General features: G+C 52.7%; 7 protein-coding genes and 1 non-coding gene across 8 annotated transcripts; 3 read left to right on the forward strand and 5 right to left on the reverse strand.

The window, feature by feature from the left end:
* Positions 1-206: 206 nt before the first annotated feature.
* BO97DRAFT_445262 (uncharacterized protein) lies at positions 207-6,378 on the reverse strand (the record flags this gene model as incomplete). The annotated part of the gene is made up of 5 exons (XM_025698529.1): positions 5,806-6,378; positions 1,366-1,444; positions 1,130-1,310; positions 402-482; positions 207-322 (listed from the first exon to the last, which is right to left on the reverse strand). The coding sequence occupies exons 1-5, from the start codon at positions 6,270-6,272 to the stop codon at positions 207-209; spliced, it is 924 nt and encodes a 307-aa protein (XP_025548910.1). The 5' UTR covers positions 6,273-6,378.
* Positions 6,379-9,160: 2,782 nt separating this feature from the next.
* On the forward strand, positions 9,161-9,553 carry BO97DRAFT_472246 (uncharacterized protein; the record flags this gene model as incomplete). Its single annotated transcript, XM_025700116.1, has 1 exon — positions 9,161-9,553. Exon 1 carries the CDS (start codon positions 9,239-9,241, stop codon positions 9,551-9,553), a length of 315 nt encoding a protein of 104 aa, XP_025548911.1. The 5' UTR covers positions 9,161-9,238.
* Positions 9,554-9,622: 69 nt separating this feature from the next.
* BO97DRAFT_407515 (uncharacterized protein) lies at positions 9,623-12,514 on the reverse strand. Its single transcript, XM_025695656.1, has 2 exons — positions 12,233-12,514; positions 9,623-12,161 (listed from the first exon to the last, which is right to left on the reverse strand). Exons 1-2 carry the CDS (start codon positions 12,344-12,346, stop codon positions 9,795-9,797), a joined length of 2,481 nt encoding a protein of 826 aa, XP_025548912.1. The 5' UTR covers positions 12,347-12,514; the 3' UTR covers positions 9,623-9,794.
* A 235-nt stretch (positions 12,515-12,749) lies between these two features.
* dppIV (prolyl dipeptidyl peptidase DppIV) lies at positions 12,750-15,362 on the reverse strand. The gene is made up of 2 exons (XM_025694051.1): positions 15,308-15,362; positions 12,750-15,262 (listed from the first exon to the last, which is right to left on the reverse strand). Exons 1-2 carry the CDS (start codon positions 15,311-15,313, stop codon positions 12,965-12,967), a joined length of 2,304 nt encoding a protein of 767 aa, XP_025548913.1. The 5' UTR covers positions 15,314-15,362; the 3' UTR covers positions 12,750-12,964.
* A 712-nt stretch (positions 15,363-16,074) lies between these two features.
* Positions 16,075-16,802, forward strand: BO97DRAFT_159834 (ribonuclease H-like protein). Its single transcript, XM_025690217.1, has one exon. The coding sequence runs from the start codon at positions 16,208-16,210 to the stop codon at positions 16,700-16,702; it is 495 nt and encodes a 164-aa protein (XP_025548914.1). The 5' UTR covers positions 16,075-16,207; the 3' UTR covers positions 16,703-16,802.
* Positions 16,803-16,880: 78 nt separating this feature from the next.
* On the reverse strand, positions 16,881-16,951 carry BO97DRAFT_t217. Its single transcript has one exon. It is a non-coding gene; the product is annotated as a tRNA-Gly (tRNA).
* Positions 16,952-17,552: 601 nt separating this feature from the next.
* On the forward strand, positions 17,553-18,677 carry BO97DRAFT_351238 (bZIP transcription factor; the record flags this gene model as incomplete). Its single annotated transcript, XM_025691969.1, has 1 exon — positions 17,553-18,677. The coding sequence occupies one exon, from the start codon at positions 17,553-17,555 to the stop codon at positions 18,675-18,677; it is 1,125 nt and encodes a 374-aa protein (XP_025548915.1).
* A 7-nt stretch (positions 18,678-18,684) lies between these two features.
* BO97DRAFT_407517 (MFS transporter) lies at positions 18,685-20,754 on the reverse strand. Its single transcript, XM_025695657.1, has 2 exons — positions 20,037-20,754; positions 18,685-19,979 (listed from the first exon to the last, which is right to left on the reverse strand). The coding sequence occupies exons 1-2, from the start codon at positions 20,367-20,369 to the stop codon at positions 18,780-18,782; spliced, it is 1,533 nt and encodes a 510-aa protein (XP_025548916.1). The 5' UTR covers positions 20,370-20,754; the 3' UTR covers positions 18,685-18,779.
* Between the last annotated feature and the right edge of the window lie 3,026 nt (positions 20,755-23,780).

Below are 23,780 nucleotides of genomic sequence, written 5' to 3' on the forward strand. Positions count from 1 at the left end.
CAAAGCACGCCCTCTCCATCAAGCCACACATCACGCTCTATTTTTCGGAATCTGCACCTCAACCTCGATCTTCACGTACATTTCCTCCGCCCCAAGCTTCACAACCTGCACGCACGGCCACAGAGCCTTGTGCTCGACCATTCAGCGGCAGAAGCACTTTACGCTGCCTCTTCCAAGCTCAGGTGATACGACCGCACTTTGTACATCTATGACCACCCTTTGCCCCCGGCGCTCCGCAGCTGCAGGTCGCCGTTGGCGAAGGCCTGGTCGGTCTGCGCGTCAATGTCAGCGGGGATTTCGGAGATTTCCTGGTCCCAGCCACCTGGTGTTGATATGCATGTCAGTTCATAATTTTGAACCTATAGTTTTGCTTGTGGCGGGCGAGGGGAGTGAGAAAGAACCTTGGCCGGAAGGGTGAATTGTCTCGCCCACTCGAACAGCTTGGTTGTAGGCGTGGAACTTGAGGGCGGCCTCGCCGAAGCCTTTGGCATTATATCAGGCAAATGGGACAGGATTAGTGAGCTATGAGGTTAAAGGAATGATAGAGAAACAAAAGGGTGATGGGGTGCAGCGTAGCCGCTTGTATACACAGATAGCGTGTGGACCCGGGGCGGGAAACATCTTCCGCTATGGAGACGGACTACGGCGGACCATGTGGGAATGAGCTCAAAGCACTTCCGGGAATGACGATGGTTGCTATACCTCGAGAACAAGACTGCGCTCTCCGCCATGACAAGGTTAAGATGGCATTTTCGAAGTGGATTGGTCAAAGCGACAAGTACGCGTTTTAATGTTTGATGATCTCGGCTCACCATCGAGTCCGGATTGATGGTTTTCTCAAACGGAGGTCGGAGTAGAGTACCAAGTCTCTGTACGTAAAGATACCGGCTTAAAATTGGAATCCTGGAATCTCACCCCCGAGCTCGGATTCCATATCATACGAGAAAAACGAGTGCTGGGTCCATGGTGGACAGAGTGTAGAGGTCCATCCCTTCTAGCAGAATGGAGTCGTGAATTATGGGAAGACCAGGGTGAGCTGGCTCCTGAATTAAAGCCGCATACCTGAGTACAAATTGAGCAGGGAGGACAAGCTACCTTACCATCAAGGAACACACAGGTCCTGTATAACAGGCAGCCAGCTTATCTTTGCAATAGAGAACCCAAAAGATCCGTCTCCGAAGGTCGACTTCTTCGGGAGGCAAAGCCACTAAGCCAGAGAGTAAAGACGAATCCAGGTTCAGTCCAATATCCTGCGCCAAGCGGCTGGCCATGCCTTGATGAAGCCAGCCGGCTGCCTCGGCACCCATCGCCTAATCGAATGAACCTTAGCCATCAGTGGGTCAATCGAGGTCTCTTCAAACGTACAATATAGATGGTGCACTTGTTAAACAGACTCTGGATGGTCGTGACGGTCGGCCTTTCCAGGTCGTATAAAGCAAAAGCTCTGCAATTTCGAGTAACGTTTTACCAGCCGTATTAAAATCGATTTTAGTTCCTGCGTGGTTCCTCGACCTGCCCGCTTGGCTCATGTGACAATAAATCCTCGGACCCGGCATACGAATGGATCGGCAGCCGACTGCTGAAGGGACCAAATTGTCTCAGCTCTCCATTCTGATCGAAACCCCGTGACTTGTCCAGCGAGACAGTGCCCTGCAAGGCTTCGCAGAAGTGTCGGGATCCGACGAGGCGGTCATGTTATTCGCCGGTGTAGGCTAGATGGCAAGCGTCCGCAGTATTGCGTCGAGTATCCCAATACAACTTTGCAGAAGAACAACGTACGACTTGGTGGCTGGCTGGTGGCCGTCCTCCTTGGATGAGTACTGACAGAAGAGGCCCCGCTCAAGGCAGCGCTTGCACGCCGGACGAGCGCCATCGCACTATGTTTCGACAATTGTGAGCTAACCGGATTGTATCGTCCGAGTGGAAGAAGAAACACCTTAGCGCGACGGCCACGACATTCTTCGCACGCTTTAGTCGATCCTCTTCTCGTGCGCTTCGAAGTTAGCCCCGCCTTGTCTGACGCGGTTAATTGAGGAATGTGTTTGCTCATCAGTGGGTCTTGTATCTTTCTGTAGTCTAGTAACTGTTGGAGTTGCTCGAGACGAGAGATAGAGATGCAAACAGGAAATGAAGGGGGATGAACAATGAGCACGTGGGAGATATCCTGGAGGGTTGCATGTGGGGAAGGAACAAGTCGGGGCGGGGCGGGGCGGGGCGGAAGATGTTTTCCGCTCCTCTCCATCCGGTAACGGACCGCTTCGATGCGATCACATTGCTCCAGTCATCACCTATTGATCTTGCGCGAACAGTGGCTAGTTTGGTATTGAGAGATTTGGCATGTGCGCAGATATGTATGTAGATTAAAGGGACGGGTCTGACTCGATTTTCTCTGGCGTTGAGCCTTGATGCAGGATAAGACACGGGACTACAATCATTCATGCTCTTCCAGGTGCAAACTACAGGACTCGACTTATGGGTGCCGCAGGGACTGATGTTTCCCGAGATGATCTTGCTACGAGCTTGCCCCATAGCTTTGAGCCCCATGTCTCTCCACTGAATCCATTCAATGACATCTCTTACTCTTATATCAAATGATACAATCATCATGGCGGAGCCTGCCACTGCGAGGTTCTAGTGTTCACCTGTATCCGGATAATCGAAATCTACTGCTGCCCCAACACCAACGAGCCTCTACTATCAATGCCCCTTGAGCTTGACCCCTCAACTACTTCCCAGATCTGGAGTAGACTACGGTCCGGGGAGTTCAACGTGTGGAGCTACAATCACGATGATGCATAGTTTAGGTGGTGCCTCTACGATCAGGCTTCTGGGTGCAAGAAGCCATGTATAGTATATGGGCATGGCATTTCCGTTCAATGGTATTGCTCCTCCCGCAGCATGACCAGCAGCAGACCGGGTAATATCCTCAGAAGCATTGTTGTAGTCCCGCTCTAACTTCCCAGGGCGTGTCGAGTTTGTCAATCCGACAGTCCCCTCGACGGAAAGACACCGTTATCTATTGAGCGAGGTGCTGGAAATTCACCACTCGCTCTAAGTCCAGGCTGCGTAGTGGGTTCGATCTGGTGGGAGATGTTTGTCGCTCTGCGCTGCGCTTGTTGGTGTGGTTGAATGCGACGGGCCGACGGGGTTCGAGCAAGGGATTTCGCAGAGGAGGGGGGGGGCAGCATAGGATTAGTACGAGAGGCTCGAGTGTGTAACAGATGAGGGGATGAGGCATGCGGCGACGGCGAACAATCGAAGGAGGGGCGGACGATGGTGGTCGACAGGTGGATTGTGGGGAATTGTTAGAGTATATGCCGGGAGCTCTAATACTTGTGTTGACGAAAACATGCCTGAGGCTGCATAATGGCACGTGATGCTATCAGACCTCTGTCGCTCTTTGCTGAATAGAAAGAAATTATCATGGGTGAAGACGTAAGTGAAGTAGAATCTCATATGGATGGCGATAACTGAGAATGTTGATCATATTCAAGTTTTATAGAACTAAGCAGCGCCCCCAGGAAATGGCGACCTCGCCGATTGCCTGGCTCTTACACCTCAAAAAAGAGATATATAACGTGTGCAAAGTATCGGAGGCAGCACCTTAACCGCAAGTCCAACTTTTTTTTCCAGCACTGGCGTTTAAAATACTACGCGTAGCTATGATCATTCATCAACAACATATTACACATTTATGAAGCAGATCCTAAGCAAAACATTGCAATAGAGTGTATACGCCCATTGCATGCCATCATCCTCGAAGCTATCGCACCGATAACCGGCACACCTTCTCTCCGCAGACGCAACGCAACCACATCCGATCCCAAGTACATTATCATACCGTATCAATCCCGTCACAGTCAATACACACGCTGTACCCAGCAATACACCGCAGCAACCATCAAAACCCGGACTCGGCGTGGACAGAAAACTGATCAGCAACCACAAAAAGGTCCATGATTCATCACAACCTAATTTACCCGTCCACCGACCGACGGGGAGTGAGTATGGATGGTCCGTATCAGATTCTGTCTCCCCTTCCTAGGCGGCGCGTGTATGGCACACAGCAACCCTGGAAGAAGCTCCATCGCAACTCACTCCGAGTCTTTCTACCCTGCAAATTCAATGCCCTGCACTATAATATATACCGCTCTTCTATCGACCATCTGTAGCAAGGATTATCTAGAAAAGAGAGAGAAGGGGACGAACCTCAAAAGATCCCTGCCCCAAACCTGAAATTGGCGTGCGGAAAAAAACGGGTAGATTACCGCGGTCAAAGAGTGGAAGTTGGAGTTTGCCCGTTGAAACGGACTGGACCTGGTCCTTGTCTTGTCACGGCGCAGTGTAATCAAAACTAGGGTGTTTTTTTGTTACCATCGGGGCTGCATGCATGCATGCATCCCTGCATCCGTGCATGGGTTGTGTAGGAGAGAGAAAAAATGTGTTGGGGACCTGTAGCTAGGGGTGTCGTCACTCGATTGGATTCTACGAGCTTCAGCGGACACACAATCAATCCGATTGTTTCAATTGATGCCCTGGATGGATGAATGGATGGGATGGGATGGGATGGATGTATCATACACGGAAATCTTTGATTCAGGTTCCAGTGACGTTTACCTGTGCTAGTGGCTGGCTAAGGTCCTCCTCCTCCACTCTTCCCCCCCCCCCCCCCCCCAATACGCGCACACACAGACGTAGCAATGGGGACGGCAGAGTCAAGAGTAACAAAGGCGGGTACAGAGTACGGTATCGTAGGAGAGCGGGAAGACTGCATTTGAATTGTATAGGAACAATCTAAGCCAGAGCCACTGATTGAAAGCCTCGAAAGGTTGATAAACAATAGAGAACATTGTTAGCTCGGACTTTCCAGACACAGAGAAGCTAGACCCATCCCAATTGAACCGCGCCCCCCTTCTTGCCCCGGAAGAAGAAGAGGGAAGAAGGGAAAGGTCACACGTTTTCGACAGCTGGCATCAATCCGCATCAGTCCGCCGCCGCCGCCGCCGCCGCCCATCTACACCCACTACGGGGAGGAAAGGTGATGGAGAGAGCTCTGACCTCCCAAGTCCGTCATACAACCATAATTGGCCCTCGTCGCTTTCTTTCGATGGACTTAAGAGGAGCCCTCTTCTGCGAAACTGGAACCACTTCCAATCCAAGCTCGCAAGCTCTTTTTTACCCCAGAATTTGGGGTCGGTAGTTCTACGATTTGTAGCGCTCTCGTCATCATCTACTGTCTACTTTCTCTCCCCAAGACAGCACGGGCGAGTTCAAAGGCTCAGCAGGGTGGGTTTAAAGTGGCCAGTTTAAACTCTATATGTACAGTGTATTGGTTGCATGTTGTAGACGACGGACGTGAGGAGAAAAGGGGGAGAAAAAGGAAGTAGTACATGATATATAAAAAGACCACCACAAAAGATGATTAACCTCCTAGGAAAGAAAGATGTGTGTCTTGTCTGTCTGTGGGAAACCCAGTCGTTCTCGAATTTGGCAGATGAAAAGAACAAAGATGATAATGGAACAAGAGAAGAGAAGAACCGGTTTACCGGACGAACACGCTCATTAAACCGATTGTTTCATTTGTGATTTGTTGTACAAGTGACCCAGAAAAGAAGCTTTCGTAGATTTTGTTGGTTTTTTGAAATTTGTTTCGTCATCATCCCGTTCCCTGTCCCATTCATCTCACCAAAGAAAATTCGATCCCTTCCAAAGATTTGCCGGCAAACCGCGAACGCTTCGCTAGGAGAAAATATGCGGCTCGATTTGTCGTGGGAGAAAAGTTGGTTGTGTTAAATTTAGACGTACTTGCACATCATGGCAACCATCAGGTCGAACAGACCAATGGCCTCGACGAAGGCGAAACCAAGAATGGCGTAGGAGAAGAGCTGACCACGGAGGGCAGGGTTGCGGGAGACGGCGAGGAGGAGGGAGCCGAAGACGAGACCGATACCGATACCGGCACCACCGAGACCGATGGCAGCGGAACCCATACCCAGGTTCTGGGAGACCTGGACCATGGCGTCGGCGATCTCAGAGGAGTACTGACGGCGGCCCTGGGCGGCGAAAGCCTGGCGGGCGTTGGCCTGGATGAGGCCGGAAGGAGACTGACGCTTGACGGTCTGGAAGGGGGTCATGTTGATCTTCTTCTGGGTGGTGAAGGTGCGCTTGGGAGCGACAGCGTTGAGCTGAACGCGAGCGGCGGGGCGAGCCACCTTGGAGGTAGCAGCCATGGTGGAAGCCAGGCGAGAGGCGAAGACACGGGAGGAGGCCATTGTGATGATGGGTGGTGGTCTTGAGAAAGAGACTGATTTTTCCTCGAGAAGATGGGATGGGAAGGAAAGGGAGAAGAAGAGAGGAGAAAAGAGGAAGAGGAAGAACTTTTCTGGGAGGAAAACCTGGAGGAAAAGTGACAACAGAGACCTTCCGGGCCATAAATACTTTCCCGCTAATTTTTCGCGTTTTTTACCCTTTCGAGTCCACCCAGCCCCCCAGTCGGCTTCCGTTAGTGCGCTTTGCGCTTGTTGGGAAGAGAAAAAGCCCTACCCGGGGCCTGGCGCATGTGTGCTTCCAGTAATTGATTGTCCCCTATCTTACCTGGCTGTATCATACACTTTGATTACCACTTTTTTACATCTACTGCTCGCTCTGACGGGCAGTTCGGGTTCGTTCGGGATGGGGCCAAGCGTGCAATGCCTGCCGGTACAGCCAATTGTTCAGGGTCTCTGGTCGGCCGCGCAGGTCCGCTGGCCGTGCTATCCACGAGTCGCATCGCGGCACTGCTGCCATTGCGCGCCCACTTTTCGAGCATGACCAGGTCCAGTGCTTTCCACCATATGCCGATGTGAAGCAATTGGCTTTACTGTAAGATTACTCGTAACCAGGGTGACCGGGGAAAGATTGACCAAGGGGGGAGTGGAGAGGGGAAAAGGATGGGGGAGCATTCCCACACCGGGCTCCCTTCATTCTTCCTTACATATAAGATGGACTTTTCCCTCCTGCTCCCAGTTCCCCAACCCTGAAGCAGAGCAATTGACAGTATAGTGAGAGTCTGGCTTACGGTATGCACAAACCAAATCCAAGTTGACGTGAGCAGTGAGAGAGAGAGGATGGATCACAGCAATAGCAACAGCAGCAGCGAGAGAGAAAAAAAAAGAAAACCAAGGAGAGCGAAGTGGATCCCTGCAGCCAGATGGGTCCGATAGAGTGGTACATGACCCACTTAGCGGTGCATCCGTAGCCAATGGTAGACGCACCGCCTGCTCGGCGTCAATAGACCGGGCCGAATCGGGCATGCGGCTCCACCAGCGCCGGAGGTTCTGTCCCAGAAACAGAATTCCCACTGGCGACGCAAGCAGGTTTGTTGCTGGCCTCTCTGTTGTTGCTTGTGTCGTGAGCTGAGATCCGGAGGAAATTGCCTCGCCTCACCGACTTGTCTGTTTGGGAACCTCCTCGTTTGGGGCATCCCGACTCATCCCGTGGACGCCGGAGCAGAAAGCTAAGCTGCATGAAGAGCTAGCTCGGAGCTGGGGGCACCGCCCACCGTGATGAAATCGACGCCAACATCCAGCAGAACCAGAAGAAAAGGAATGCCATTGCATCCATTCCCTTCTTTGCTTTCCACCCACACCCCTCTCCCCCAAATGTTGGTCTCCAGGGAGGTGGTGTGGATTTATATAGCTTTTGGATAGATCAGAGGAACTGGCCAAAATTGGTGTGGAAGAGGTCAGCTCGTTTGCTCTCTCCCGCTTCCCACCTTCCTTCCCCCCTAACCCTAGCCAGAGAAATTAAAATCCTCGGAAAGAAACGTCACAATCCTCCCAGCTATTTTTCCCCGAGAGCAAATCCCAGAACGGTCAGCGCTAGTGCCAGCAGCAAAGAATACGCCCTGTTTTTTCTTTTCGTTTCGAAGCAGCCGTTCATTCCTTCCGACTCACCATTTCGGGGTAGCTCGCCCCTCCCCATCAACACTCTTTATTCTCCATGGGAAGAGAGATAACACCCTCATATTTATACCCTGAGCATCTGGTCTGAAGTTGGACGAAATGAGCTCGATTTGTTTCTTACTTCCCCCCCTTTTACCCTCTTCTCTTTCCCATTCTCTTGCTCATGCTTACCACAACGCACTATTCCCAAGTCGGCACTAGTCGATCCGATGTGATAGCGGTTGGCGGTGATCGAGATATGATCTCAGCCGCCCTGCATCCTTACGTAACCGAGCAGTTCTCTCTCCTTCCCCCCCCCCCTTGCCGGGTTTGAACTGCTGCCACCCAACGGACAAACCGACCTTCAATTTAAGCATGCAGCCGCCGGCAGACAGGGATTGGAGAAGCTATCTAGCCCAGCCCGAATTCTTCCGTCTCGACAACAGCTTGGCAGTTTTGGACTGTGGTGTAAGAGTATTCGTACTATAGATAGTTGCCACTGTCAAGGAGAGGGAGGGAGGAGGAGAGAGAGAGAGAGAGAGAGAGAGAGAGAGAGAGAGAGAGGTGCTGGTATGAAACATGCGAACGACGATCTATTACGGGTCAGTTGGAGGATGGTTGATACCTGCGCTGAATTCTCGTCGCATCGTGGGGAGGAAGAAGAGGCGATGGTCGGAGCTCGTTGGGGTGAAGTACGTATTCACTCTGTACGGATGGCTGTAATCCTGGTAATTGTACGGTACTTTCCGGAGCTACTGGTACAGTACAGTGCCGTGGTGTTAGCAGTCCTCAGGCACCACCCATATGGCCGGGCCAGCGGGTGGTTGTTGGACCTCGGGGTTCGTCCACGTAGAGAAGGTATGGCGGCCTGAGGTGGTGGCATCGGAGAGATAACGCCAGATCCGATCGGAGCAGAATGTACTGGCACATTTACCTACCTTCAGCAATCCATTGTCTTGTATACTGTACCTGGTGTCCTACCTCATCTCGCAACACACTCCGTCATCTCAGACCAGTAATATAGGTATACATCTTGCGCTTCATTCAAAAGCAGCACACCCAACTCCCCTGGAATGGTCCACTACAGTATACAAATCGACTCCTACCCGAAACCCACCCGTTCCCACCCGACGTTTTCCTCCGACACTCTTCCCTCCCGCCAAATCCATCCATATGGGATCCCCATAGCCCCAAATATGTTTATGTTTAGTTTTCGTAGAAGAAACAATCAAACTTAACTTCAACCCCAACAACTCACTACCGTAGTCGTCCGAAATTAACCAACCTCCAAGAGAGAAAGAAAATTTACCAAAGCAATGGCCCCCCAACCCGCCTACACCCCGCAACAAACCCCGACGGTCATCAAAGCCCGCAAACACCTTTCGGGAACCCGCGCCAAGCAGCTCCTTCGCGCGGCGGAGCGCGACTACAACGACCCGCCGCCGCCGCCGGGACTGGGCGAGTGCTGTGGGAGTTCGTGCGATCCGTGCGTCCGGGATCTGTGGCGGGAGGAACTGGCGGTTTGGCGGGAGAGGTGGGGGGAGGTTGCTGAGGAGGGGGGAGGGTCTCAAGAAGGGGGAGATGAAGGGGCAGAGAAGGTGAAGAAGATGCCGGGGAGTTGGGAGTGGTGAAGTTCCAGTTTCTTTGGGGTGTGAATTGGGCTTATTGGTACGAGGGTTGGGGATCATATTGATTGATTGGTTGGTTGATTGGTTTGTGATTGTATGCTTTCATCTCAATGCTATCTGGAGATGATGACTAACTGTGAAGCAGATTGAGCATGAAATACTGAAGCTATCTGTGTCAGTCTTCAGGTGGCGGGGATTCCTATCCAGATATAATATACCCTGCTCAATGTGAGGAAGAAGATCCTCAAACCTCACTCACTTCGCTTCCCACCGGCACCCTCGCCTCATACTCCAGCACCAACTGCACATCCTTCCCAGGCTCCAGCTTAACCGTCCACTTGACTTCGCCGTTCTTCGCTAGCCGCACCTTCCCTTCCTTCACCTGCGCAACATGTCGCACTTCATCCCCTTCCTTGACCAACCCATTCGGCTCCAAGATCTGCACTCGCAACTGCTCGTCCTCACTAACGGGCACCTGATCGACGACCGTCACCACGACGGCGTTACTCCTCGTGTTCCGCACTCGACACGTCCGCCGGAACACCGCCGCCTCTTCTTTCTGGAAGAACAGCCCTCTGCCGCCTGTCACCCGCCGCACTGTCGGCCGGCCGTACGTCACCTGGATCAGCGGATCCACGCCCAGCGGCAAGGTGAAAGACTCCTTCGGTCCGCAGCTCGGCACGTCCGCGGTCCCGAGGAAGGTCCCGTCGATGGTGATGCCAACCTTTCCGCGCAGGAGGCTCACGGACGAGGAGTTCTGGATCTCGGCCCGCAGGAAAGCTGCGGCTCGGTGCTTAGGCACGACCATGTACGCCAAAGTGACGGAGTCGAGATCGAGGTCGGCAAGGAGGTGGCGGCGGGGGACGAGGGAGGGGGTGAGGGTGCGACGGCCGGGAAGATCGTAGGTCGTTGTGAGGCCGTAGTCCTGCTGGAAGGAGTCCTGGTGTTCGAGGTCTGCGGTCAATGGTGTTGGTGGTGACAAAACATCCAGCTCTTGCTGGACGGCCTCGTGGACGTCGTTGTCCGGAGTTTCGGATGGCTCAGGGTTCCCCGCCGCAAGGGGTGCTGGTGGCATCGCTGATACTTGTGCTGCTGCCCTTGAAGAAAAGCCAAATGTCGGCATGGCTGCGGTCACTGTGCCCATTGGGCCTCTGGAGCTTCCTCCAAACGGACTTCCACTCATGGCCCCTGGGACTCCGCCAAACAGAGGTCCGCTGGTAGGGTGCGGAGATGAACTGGCTGGAGCGCTACCGAATAGACCAGCGGACGGAACCGGTGGTGGAGGGGCTGATTGTGCACCAAATGCGGGTGCACCTGCTATCTGTGCCTGCTGCGGTGGTGCTGATGATCCAGGGCCGAATAGACTGGACGTTCCTGCGGGACGTTGTGCAGTGCCAAACAAACCTCCTCCCGACTGCACCGGCTGCTGAGAGTTGGGCTGTACATTTGCAACCCCAAAGAGAGACGATCCAGTGACCGGCTGCTGACGTTGCTGCTGCTGCTGCTGCTGCGGTCTAAACAGTTTCAGTGGTTGGACAATCGGGGGTTGTTCCGGTCCGCTACGCAGAATCTTCTCCCACGAGATCTGCTCCTGGTTCTTATTATCGGCCTCGACAGTGAGCTGCCACGCTTTGAGAGAGGGGATGCACTCGCCTAGCCCCGAAAAGGAAGCCTGCGAGGTGGATAAGGTTACGCGGGCCTCGCGCCACGTTTCGGAGCAAGCATTACGAAACTCGGCCCGATAGACCATCTTGGCCGACGAGGCCGGAGTGTTGATGCTCAAATCATACCGAGGCATCCAGGTCGGACCCGCGACGACATAACTCAGCCGGAGCATGACGTTGGACTTGGAGGTAGTGGTGTTGTGGTTGTCGTCTTCATCACCATCCTCCACTGTGGAGGAAGCGTCTCCCTCGAGATGAACTACCACCTCACCGACGACAGCTTTCCGGAATTGCTTCTGCTCCCTTTCAAGCCTCTCCTTCCTCTCCCTCCTCTGCATCTTCCCCGCCTCCCTTACCCGTCTCTCTTTCTCGCGCGCCGCCTCCCTCTTCCTCTTCTCCTTATATACCCGCCGCTCCACCTTCTCAGCCTTAAGCGTTAACCTCTCAACCACCTTCTCTGCTTCTTCCACCTCCACCCCAGCCCGATAATGCTTCTCCCCTTCCTCACTGCCCCGCTTATTGAACACATCAATAAATTCCCCAACCTTCCACACCTCCACCTGCTGCTGCTGCTGTCTCTCCCACCCTGACCCAGACTGATTGACCACCAACCCGCGTCTCTGCTCCTCCAAGAACGCAATCACGCTCCCAGAAACATCTCTCCTAACCCCAGCCAACGCCAACCTCTCCTTCGCAGCGCCAAGTTCCGTCCGCACCAGCCGGAGTTCTTCCGGTTCCTCCTCCTCATCTTCCTCGTCTGAAGAACCCTCCTCATCATCATCACTACAACTCCCATCCTCGCCATCCTTCTCACCCAGGAAAAGCCGACTCCGCACCACCTCCGTCTGGAAATCCGTCACACAGGCGGGGCCCGACCCCTCGATGCGAATCGAGTCGAAGTCCGTCTTGGGGTCGAGGCCGTGGATAATGAGGGTGTTGTTTCCCGGCTATTCGATAACATGTCATGGATTAGTAGGTGTTGGACAGGAAATGGAGCAAAAGACGGGACAGAACTTACGTGGATGGTGGCGGGGATTTCGCGTACGATGGTGGCGCGGGTCGGGTGGAAGGTGACGGTTTTGGTCGGGAGGGAGGGGAGCAGGATTTCAGTGTTGCGGGGGAGATCGCTCATTTTTGTTTTGTTTTGTTTTGGGTATCTGGGTTTTTATTTGTCTTGGGGTGTGGTTGAGGGTGGATTTGGATGAAGGAATAGATGATTGGGATGAATAACGAAAGGATGAATGAGAACCTTGAATGAAAAGATGGAGAATGAGATAAAGAAGAATAGAGAGGAAGAAGGTTGTAGTAGCTGAGGTAAATAGGTACTACACCTGGTACTTATATAGTCCAATTTGGAGTCCCGATACTAGGCTCCAGGAAGAGACATCAGGCTGAACGCTGTGAGTGAGTGTTTTACAATGTGATTGGTGCGAGCTGGACCTCGTTTACAGTGATGACTGATTTGGAGCCCTGAAAGCTCAGAGCTTATAAATCCATCCATTGACTAGATCGGACTCTTTCTATTCTCATTGGTTGTGTGAGTCATGTTTTGTGCCTGACCCGTACGTCTTGTCAAACTTATTGTGGCTTAGCATCGCGACTAGTGCCGCTATAGGCTACAGGATTGCTTGTCTGTTTCGCATAATGTGGCTATGGCTGAGCATTTCGATGTGGAATGAATTGATAGTGCCTGGCCACTGTACGGAGTAGTCATGATGATGACCACGATATGCTACTGCAGATACCTACACTATATGTCTACCTCCCTCCGACTCCAACCGTGCTTAGGGCTCTCCCCTCGCGTCTTCTCCGCGAACAATCGCCCCGCCAACTGCTTATACAGGAACACACTACCTCCGTGGTAATTGATATTATGATCCGAGTCCGTGAACCACTGCACCTGCATCTTCTCCGGCGACACTCCATCGCCGACCAGAAGATCCACCAAGGTCGCCGAGTTCTGGAAGTGCACGTTGTCGTCGCCTGTTCCGTGCTGGATCAGGAACCCGCCGCTGGCGCTCTTGAACCCGGCTGTCTGCCGCACCGCGCTCGCCGCGTACCCGTCCGCATTCTCGGCCAGTGTCTTCATGTATCGCTCCGTGTACATCGAGTCATAGAACCGCCAGTCTGCCACGGGGGCCGTGATCAACCCCAGCGAGAAGATGCCGCTGTTCTGCTCAAGGACCTTGGCGGTCAGGTACCCGCCGAAACTCCACCCCCAGATGGCGATATGGTTCTCGTCGACATACGGAAGCGCCGCAGCTTGCTGGGCGGCGTAGGTCTGGTCCTCGGATTCTAGGAGACCGAGTTGTCGCGAAACTTGCGTGCGGAATGCGCGCCCCTTGTAGCCTGTTCCCCGGTTGTCGACGGTCCAGGTGATGTATTCGAGCTCCGGGTCGGACGCGATGTATGCATTGAATCCCATCGACTGCCACGATTTACTGACCTGCTGGGCCCCGGGCCCGCCGTATGGGGTGAACAGAACGGGGTATTTCTTGTCCGGACTGAAATCCACCGGCAGCCGTTGCATAACGTTGAGGGTCTCATTGGTAGGACTGTCAGGAAGGGCTATTTCGAAATAAGTGATGTTAGGAAGAGAAAATGATTGAAGTTGGGTAATAGTCTCAGCGTTATCAGTGATTGTGCGCAGAGGGCGGCTTTGATTGACGGAGTAGAGCTCCTGGTACGGAACATCCGGCCCACTGTAGGTGAGAATGTAGTATTGTGAATGTGCAGAGAAAGACGCGGACCAGTATGCTGCGATAGTATCATCGACCAAAGGGGTAATTTCAAATGTGCGATAGGAGACTGAATAGAGATGCCGCTCTGTGCTGTGATGCTGCGTGGAAAGGTAGTATACGACTTGCTTGGTTTTGTCTACGCTAAGAATGGAGGTCACCTCCCATGAACCGCTTGTGAGAGCGATCGGCTCACCGCCGGTCACAGGGAAAAGCCACAGATGTGACCATCCAGACTGGTCGGATATGTCGAGATAGTATAGAGGAGAGGTGTCGTCGATTGCCCCGATATAAGTCATCGAAAGAGTGTTGTCTATCCACCCATCAGTGCCGTCTCGTTCGTTGATCGTCTCTGCTCGCCCTGAAGCAGTGTCCACCGCTACGACTGCCTGGCGATCCTGGACTCGGTTGAACGTCTTGACAGCTAGCGTGGTGTGAGTATCAGTGAGCCAAGAGACTTCACCAATGATCAAACCATCCGGATCGAAAGAAGCGATCGGAATGGCCCGTGCTTGTTTTTCTGACACCTGAAGAACGCTCAATTGCACCGTAGGGTTAGTCTGCGAGACCTTCGGATATCGTATCGGCACGTCAACCGGATACGGGGGCGCAATGGCCTGGTTATCCATGTAATATGGCACCGCGTAAGTCGGTACACCCGTTTCATTGAAGCTCAGAAAGGAGAGATACTCCCCATCTGGCGAAAACCATAGGGCGAACCGGTCCCCCAAGATCTCCTCCTCGTAAACCCAGTCGGGTACACCATGAAACATATCAGGCCCACCGTCAGTGGTGATTGCTGTGGTGACACCATCAACCCAGATGAACAAATTGTTTCCGCGGACAAATGCGATCGTATTGCCGACGGTACTCCATTGAGCATATTGAATGTCGCCGCTCTGGTCAGATTTGAGAGGGGTGAGCTGCAACGACGCGACATCCTGGACGTAGTAATCAGCTAGGGATGAATGTCGATACTTTTTAGTGTAATTGGTTTCCCAGAGGACTGATGAGAGATCGGGCTTGATTTGGTAGCTGTGTACTTTCGGAGGGATGTGATCGGCCGTAATAAGGGTCTGCGTGTGGTTGGTGACGATATTGGTAATCTTGAGACTACCGTCTTCATCCTGATAGACATACTGTCCATCTTCTTCGGTCGCAATCCATTCAACGGAAGTTGTTGAGGGCGCAATGGCTTTGCTAACGACGGTCTCGTTGAAGGTCAGACGTTGGTGCCCACTTCCAGTGGGGGAATAAGGATTGCGAAGCAGTTCACGGGCCTGGGCAAGGCCTGCAATAAAGAGTAAAACCTTGTAACATTAGCAGTATCTGGGAAGTCTAGTTAAAGTACTCACCTTCATGACATCGATCGATAATTGAGGAAGCGATTGCGGGAAGAAGGCTTGGAAGTGTTCCACTTAAGTAGGATTCCCCGCATGCCAGGAATGTGGCAGGGATTTCGGTCTTGCCTGACGTGATGTGGTTTCACAGTGCTCCGACCCAAGTGCATATCCTAGACCCTGCTCAGCGGCTAATCTTGCTAGTGCATTCAGCCTGAAGAATAGCAACTACCCTTACTGATGACTTTGAATATCGCTGGCTCAGCCCACGAATGATTGCTGATCCAATATTGTATCGAGCCCATGGTTTCAAAGTGTTGTCATGGAAGTAGAGTGACGATGTCCGTCCAGACTTTTGGGAACACCCAGACAACACGGTAAACGGAGTAGACAAACCACAAGTCTAGTAAAACAAGAGAGTATGAGGGACTGGGCAAAGCAGATATCGTGAAGTAGTATAGTTATCATCTGTTGTGTGGTCGTTTGAGCTCAGCTCACCGCCCTGGTTCCCTGGTTGCATGTCGATAAGGTAGGTAGTACCATGCAAACAGATGATATAGTAACTTGGAATGCAAGTGTACTTGGATTTATTATTGTTTTCTGGCCTCTTTACCCCCCCAGGGTTCGTCCTTCAATCTTCATTCCAGCCACTGAATCAATCTCCGGATAGCTCTTTCATCAAAACCTTGCATCAACTTGGACTCATCGAGAAGTTGCGGAGGGCGGAAGTAAGTTCCGAGCATCAGATGCCAGACAGAAGGATTTACTCACCGAATGGTATACTATAGGCCACATTTCTTTAGAAGACAGCAAGACCTACGAACCCTCTGAAACCACACTTCCTTGCTCAAAACAAGCTCCGAACAACCCTACGCTCCCATCTCAGCTTCAACCCACTCTTACACCTCATCCGACATGGTCTACAAGATGATGATCTTTGTTGACGGTGGCTGTCGAGGCAACGGACAACCAGGGGCCATCGGTGCCGCCGCCTCCATCCTTATGCTGAGATACGGCGGGTATATAGCGTCCACGCAATCTCTACCGCTGTACCCAGCACCCACCAACCAGCGGGCCGAGCTCAAAGCTGTCATTCTCGGTCTTGAACAGGCTTTGGCAAGGTACGATGAGCTGGACGCAAGCCCTGCGCTGGATGTCACGATCCATTCAGATTCCAGATATGTGATTGACTGCATGACCGTGTGGATCGATAAGTGGATCCGGAGGGGATGGATCAATGCTGCAGGCAACGAGGTTGCAAATCGAGATCTTCTGGAGCGAGCATCGGAACTGGACGACGAGCTGAGGAATCTGGGAAACTTGAAGTACAAGTGGATCCCGAGGGAGGACAATCAGATTGCGGACGGCTTGTGCAATGACGATATGGACATGCAGCAGGGTCTATTCTGATGTGAGGGTTTGAGCTGGGCGGTGTTTTATAGGTGAAAGGGTGCTTAGGGATACTGTACGCTTGGGTTCCAATTTGAACGAAAATGAACTCGCAGCTATCTTGTGCAAGTGATTAGAGACAATCGGCCAGACAGAATAGACCCTGGACAAAACAACCCCCCCCCCCCCCAAAAAATATTGCATCATCCGTGAATCGAACACGGGCCTCATCGATGGCAACGATGAATTCTACCACTAGACCAATGATGCTAATTGATATAATTAGGATCCAAATATTGTAATTTATTCTACCAACCTTGAAATTGATGTCATACACAAAAGAATAAAATAGATGCTTCCGTAGCTGCAGCACATACGTGGCTTTCCCCCTCTTCTCCCAGGGTTAGTGCATCCGCTGCTCCTCAATAGAAATTGAAGTGACAAGATGTAGGATGCTTGAAATAGGGATGCGTGCGAAGACTAAGCTTGTTGACTGAATACCTAGTGGTCATGGTAGCAGGAAAGCATTGCCTCCTCAGTCTTGCTCTTGAGAGAAGAGGGGGCCCTAATAACATACCATGAACTCAGATTCGTGAGCATTGAGTCTGAGAGGTTACAAGGAGAACTAGGCAGTATGAATCCGCCGCATTGTTATCCGGCGTGCGCAGGAGTTGAACGGCTCTTCCTGCTGCTCCCGTACAAAAGCCCGCTGTGCATAGAACGCCAACATTGGCATAATTATCGCCACGTGATATATGCACAAGCCGACTGCATAACTTTCGCTCTCACTCACGATCAGCCTGCCATCCCACATTTCACATCCCAATCGCAATCAACAACGGCCGATCCAAAATCAAATAATGTGACACAGATGTCGGATCATAGCCAGCTGACCTCAGTGGAGAAAAAGCGCCTCCGCGATCGGCGAGCCCAGCAAAATTCTCGAAGCAAGAAGTTACACCACATCAGTCAACTTGAGGAGCGCATCGCACGACTAGAAGAGCAGGTCGCATATTGTCGACAACACCACACTGATGAAGGTTTTTATCAGCGGACCGAGGAGATGAAGAGCCTCCGGAGACATAATGAGTCTCTTCTTGCGCAACAGCGACAGCTGAAGAGTCTCGTGCAGTCCTGGGATCTCGATCTGCTCGATTCTCCGACGGCTCCCACTAGAGCGTTTTATCGCCCAGTAGGTGATAACGAGGTCGCGCGTCCACCACCACCAACGGCAGTCTCTTTCAGCCCGATAGACCCATTGGAGGCTAGTAGGAGAACTCTTCCCATCCCCCCAATCCCCCCAATCCTCCCACCACTTCCTCCATTGGGAGTGACTATGACTCCCACTCCCGGACCTACGGACTCGCCGAGCCCGCTGTGGAAACGTATTCCACTCAACAACGACGACCCCTCTGCCCCTTACATGTCCTTTCTCGCCTATCCGGAGCAGATCCGAGCATCCCCAGACTCCCCGGCCTCTCCACTGGATCTCCTGTACGGTTCCAAAACCAACGTCCTGGCGGACCTAGTCTACCGCACCACGAAGCGACGCCCGCTGCGTGACCCCGAGCGCCTGGCCTGCGGCTGGCTCGCTTACCACCTCTTTAAATGGATCTTCTCGCCTAGTCCAAGCCGCTTCGCCCGGCTGCCGACCTTCATGCTCTCGGTATCCGACCAGATCAACATCCCTCACCTCAGTTCGATCGATCTCATGATCTGGCCAGAGATCCGCTCGAATCTGATCCGCCGCTGGCACATCTACGAGGGCCAGCGAGACGATCTCTTTGGATTTCTGTCCTGCTGTATCAAGGTCCGCTGGCCGTGGGGCGAGAGTATTCTCGAGCGTGACGACCAGGATCAACTCCGCATCCGGCGCAGCTTCTATGAGACGTTCATGACCATCGAGGGGTGGGGTCTCACCCCCGATGTGATCCGAAGTTATCCCAGTATACTAACCGGGGTGGATCTACCATCTATTGTGTACGAGGTTCTCTGATTCAACGTCGAGAAAGAAGTACAGTCTATATTCTATATGGGAATAGCGGGAGTCTAGCAACACATGTCATGGGATCGTCAACTTCGTCATCCTAATCAGGCTTTATCCATCCAAGTCCACGGGAAATCGTTCCCTGATGGTCTTTCCATAGCGGTTGAACAGCAACGGAACCGGCACGAAGGCCAGGGCTAGGAAGCCTAACAGCGAATTGCCCCATCCGATGCCCATGTTGCGAAACATGGTGGGCCCCGCCAGCGGCAATAGGGCGCCCATCAGAGATCTTGACGCAGTCATGGAGGCGTTCGCGGAGGCCGCATAGGCCGGGTAGGCGTCGATGACGTAGGTCTGGATGGGCATCCAAATCCCGAGCATGCCAATGCCGAAGGGAACCATGCCGATGATGGGCACAATCCAGTGGACCTTCTGCGCGTTTTCGGCCGACCAGCCGTACCAGAAAAACGAAATGGGGATGATGCAGCTGAAGATGAACATCAGGGGCAGGCGCATCTCGGGCTCGAACTTGCCGCCGTTCTGGGCGGTCAGCTTGATGACCATGCGGTCGTTGGTCAGCGACACGGCCAGCAGGCCGATGAAGAAGCCCGTGCCGATGCCGATGTATGCGAGGCCGGCGAGGCCGGTCGAAAAGCCGTACCGCTCCTCGAAGACGGAGGTCACGGTGGTGAAGAAAAGGTACAGCAGGCTGTATACGAATGCGATGTACACGGAGAGGAGGAGCACGATGGGCGACTTGCAAAATAGCACCACGGGCCGCTTGAGGCCTTGTGCCAGGACCTGGCGGGCGGTCGGCGGGGCTTGGTGCTTGCTGCCCGTCACTTCATAGACGCTGCGCAGGTCGACGCGGTTCAGCTCCTTGGCCAGGCGCGCCGTCTTCCACCGGATCAGCAGCGGTGCGTACGTTTCCTGGTTCAGAACCTCGATGCCGGCCGAGATAACCGCCCCGCTGATGATCAGGAGGTAGAAGACCCATCGCCAGCCGATCGTCTCGCCGACAAATCCACCGCAGATAGGGCCCACGATGGGCCCAATAAGAGGACCCATGGCCCAGATGGCGGTGGCCCGACCGCGCATCTCCGTCGGGAACAAGTCCGCGATGACACCGGCGCCGAGCGTGACGCAGCCCGAGCCGCCAACGCCGGTAAAAAAGCGCGACACGATGAGCGTGGTCATGTTCGGGGCCCTGGCACAGCCGACCTGCCAGACAACGAAGAACCAATTTGCGGCGCTGAGAACGACTCGGCGGCCGTAGATCTCACTGAGAGGGGCGAGGAGCAGAGGTCCGAACTAAAAAGAGAGTGAGTATTGGATCGCCGCCATAGAGGAAAGAGGCACTCTACATACCACGAACCCCAAGAGGAAGATGGTCACGCTGAAGGACAGCAAGGTCTCGTTAGTGACCATGAACTCCCTAGCCACGAAACCGATCGCCGGGGAGAACATGCTGGACGCGAGCGGCGAGATGAAGGTGATGGAGCTGATGAGCGCCAGCAAGGTCCATTTCTTCGAGGTGGGGAAGTTCTGCGGGTTGGCCGGATCATCCTGGCCATCCCATCCGACAAGACCCTGCGAGAGGTCTGTGACAGGGAAGACGGGTTTGAAGTCCTCGGAGGCCGAGGTCGAGGAGGCGCCGGACTTCTCGTGCGGTAGCTGAGACTCAAGGTCGTTCTTCTTCATGGCTACTCAGCCGGGCTGGAATATTTATGCTCGGCTCTAGACAGATGTAGTATGGATGTGAAAGGACCAATGAGGCGGGGATGATCTGATATGATCAACAGGCGCAAATGATAATAGTAAGCCGTTGGATTATCGTTCGTAGAGAAAGTCTTGGAAAAAGCAAATGGCAATCGATCACACAACCTCCGGGCTGAAGAGTTTTAATAGTGTTCTCTCACCTCCATATCGGATGTTCTTCCCACGCACATGGCTCAGCCCAAATGAACGTGAAACTCCACCCTCCAGCTGTCAAGACGCACGAGCATGGCTGAGTTCTCGTGGGATTGTATCAAGTGGGTTGGTTCTGTAATGCTAAGAAGGGCCGCAGTAGCCGATTGGACCTGACGAGAGCCCCCCCCCCCCTCCCCAAAGCGCGATGCTGATGCTGATGCTGATGCTGCTTATGCTATGCTGATAGCGCGACCCCATTATCCCCAGTTCTGGCGCATAGGCTGGAAATCCTAGCTAAAGTACTATCTATAGTCAACGTACAGCCGCACCATACCCTTTCAGGCCTAGATATCATGATGCCTTTAACGCGACTCCATAAATTTATGCATTCACAAATCCTTCGTCGGAGTTAGGGCAGCAAGGAGTCGTTGATCTCCCTCAGCCGAAACGCTTTAGCTCGGCGGCCCCATGCCGAAGACAACACCACCATAAGAAATACGAACGTGGTCATGCTATATCTGCCTTGTTTTAGTGACCTGTGACCTGCCTTATTGTTTCCAAGGCAAACAACCCCTATCCCCCTGTCGAGAACCATAGAAAGGGAGCCAAAAAAAAAGCGGCCCAAATATACTTCCCCTCCACGGATAGAAAAAGCTTCCAACGCCACCACTGGCATTTCCGAACTCCTTACGAGGCTGTGGCTTGCTTGCTTGCTGTGCTGGGACGGACTAGTTACTAGTCTTCACTACTAAGGTACCTAGTAATTAATGCCTAATCTAGTCTACCCGGCAACAACTGAATTCGTCAACAAAGAATTGACGCGGCTCTTACCTTTTCTTGCGGTCTAGGTTGTTGCTGATAATAGTGCTTATAGTTTAGTGCCTAGCTTAGCCACGTTGTTGTTGTTCTGCTCATCAGCCCTTTTGTTTTTTCTTGGTTTCCGGCGTGGAGGTTTTACCCGAGCCAAGACCCGATCGGATGATTTGCTTGCCAGTCTGCTTGCCTCGTGGCGGTCGGGTTTTCCCTAGGTTGTGGTGTTGTGTTGTTGTCACAAGTGCCGAGGGATATCGGTTTAGTTTGAGGGTGGGAGGAAGTGGCGTGCTGGGTTGCTTACTTGCTTTAGTCAACTAGTTAGTTATCGCGCTTGATTCATGATTGTGGTGGGGTGGTTGTTGTTGTTGTTGGTGGTGGAGGAGGAGGAGGAGGAGGAGGAGGAGGAGAAGAAGTGAGTGGGTTACTAGAAGTCCGACCGCTTCTTTCTCTACAGCTGAGCGATAAATAGATCGCTAAGGATGTCGTCTGGTGAGACTAAGAATGACAGGTACTTGTAACAGCGGCATCTTTGAATGTCCTTCAACAAAAGGTGTGTTTCTTCGAAACCCGCAGATTCCCCGGCTGGAATCTCCCCACCGACCCAGTCACGGTCTACTGATCGATTCGGTTCGGTCATCGGGATTGTCGTCCTTTCCGAGGCATAGGTATACAATACCGAATGATCGAGCTAGTAAGCCTTGCCCTCTGAATCACGTTCTGATCGTAAGGCATCGATCGGGTCTCGGGCAATGAGGCTCTGAGTTGGCGCGGACCAGATACCGGGGCTGGGTTAGTGATTAGTTGAGATCTCTCGGGTTTGTGTTGAGAATTATCTCTGATGCTATCCAGTAGTTTGTGCTCGTGCTATGACGGGTGGATTGTTTTGCTTGAGAAGTAGGTTGCTGGTCGCGTCATCGTGCATGTCGGCTAGTCTAACTCACCTGGTGGTTTGCTCGGGTAGGGTTTCGGGGTGGCCGATAGGCACGAGTTAAGCATGGTTTGTTCATGCATGAGATGATGCCTGGTTTAGGCCGATCGTTTCTCGCCGATTGCTCTATGATAGTATAGGCCGTGGTTGTAAATGATGTTCTAGTTGCAGCTTTAGGCAATAGAAGGAAGGTACCTACTTGAAGGAATTCACTCTCAACCACAACCCACCCTCTAGTCATCCATACCCTCAACCGCTGAAAACATATCTCTGCGGAATCAACTGCACAGGCGACGCCGTCTTCTGCCAAAGCGTCTGCGTCTTCTGGTCCGTACACCCCGCCCGTCCCGGCATCAAATCCATATCGAAATTCCAGAACAGCTTACTCACGATCAGCCGTAGCTTGGCATATGCAAGTCTTGCCCGCCCATTAACATCTTGACGTATAGAATACCACACACAGCAAGCACACTTAATTCTTCCACTAGCAATTCCTAGGACCGTACGAGAACGGATGAAATGCTCCTTGATTAACCTTTGCAACCACTCATCATCACCCCTCTCCACCCATCGCTCAAAGTTACAAGAAAATAAAAGGAAGAGATACGTACGATACTTCAGCGTTCGTTTGGTGGAGCGATCAAGGAGTCTTGATCCTTTTCAAAGACAGCTTTGATATTGTGGGTTCGATGGCTTGGCACGGCGTCAGCTCTGAACTTGTAGACCGAGCAACAGACCTAGACACACTGCAGATATCATTCCAGGCTTGGCTGGAGTAGTATGAAAAGCTGTCTGGTGCAACCCGGACGACCTCACCACATTGGTCGTGTCACTCCTTCGTTCGAAAATGGAGTCTCCTATCGAATTCGAGGAACACGGTGTATAGCCTTGTTGCTTGAGCAAGCATTGGCCCGGCGTAGGATTGAAGCGGGTTTAGATAGAGGTTGTAAACAGCCTTAGCACAGATGATGACACTGAGAGTGTAGTGGACAGCTTGCAGAATATTTAGCCGAGAAAGGGTAGCTATTGAGGACGCAACGCCCGAGCAAAGCACGCGATAAAGACCAATGAGAAGAAAGGCCGTGGGAGAAGCCTGGAGATAAGACTCCGCTCAATGCTTCTAAGGAGTCCGTGGTGGCTGCAGTCAAATTGTATCATTATTTATGTGCATTTGAAGCAGAGCAAAGATAATGAAGGGGAGGCTTGGGCCTAGCCCGGATAATACGCATCGATAAGCGGGCTCTTGAAGCACAGTTGCTGTCAGAGCACGCCTTAGTGCTGATTCAGAATGAGGAATCATCCGGGAGACTCGGTGCCGCGGAAGGCGAGAGTATCGCAGGCGCAGAAGACTGGTAGGGAATAAGTAACCAGTTAGGTCGGTTGAGACGTTTTTCTGGGGCTGATGGCCCAAGAACTTCTTTCATGCTGCATGCGCGAGGGTGGTCTACTGTAGATTTGGA

This window comes from Aspergillus homomorphus (genome assembly GCF_003184865.1).
Source record: "Aspergillus homomorphus CBS 101889 unplaced genomic scaffold BO97scaffold_35, whole genome shotgun sequence".
Lineage (NCBI taxonomy): Eukaryota > Fungi > Ascomycota > Eurotiomycetes > Eurotiales > Aspergillaceae > Aspergillus > Aspergillus homomorphus.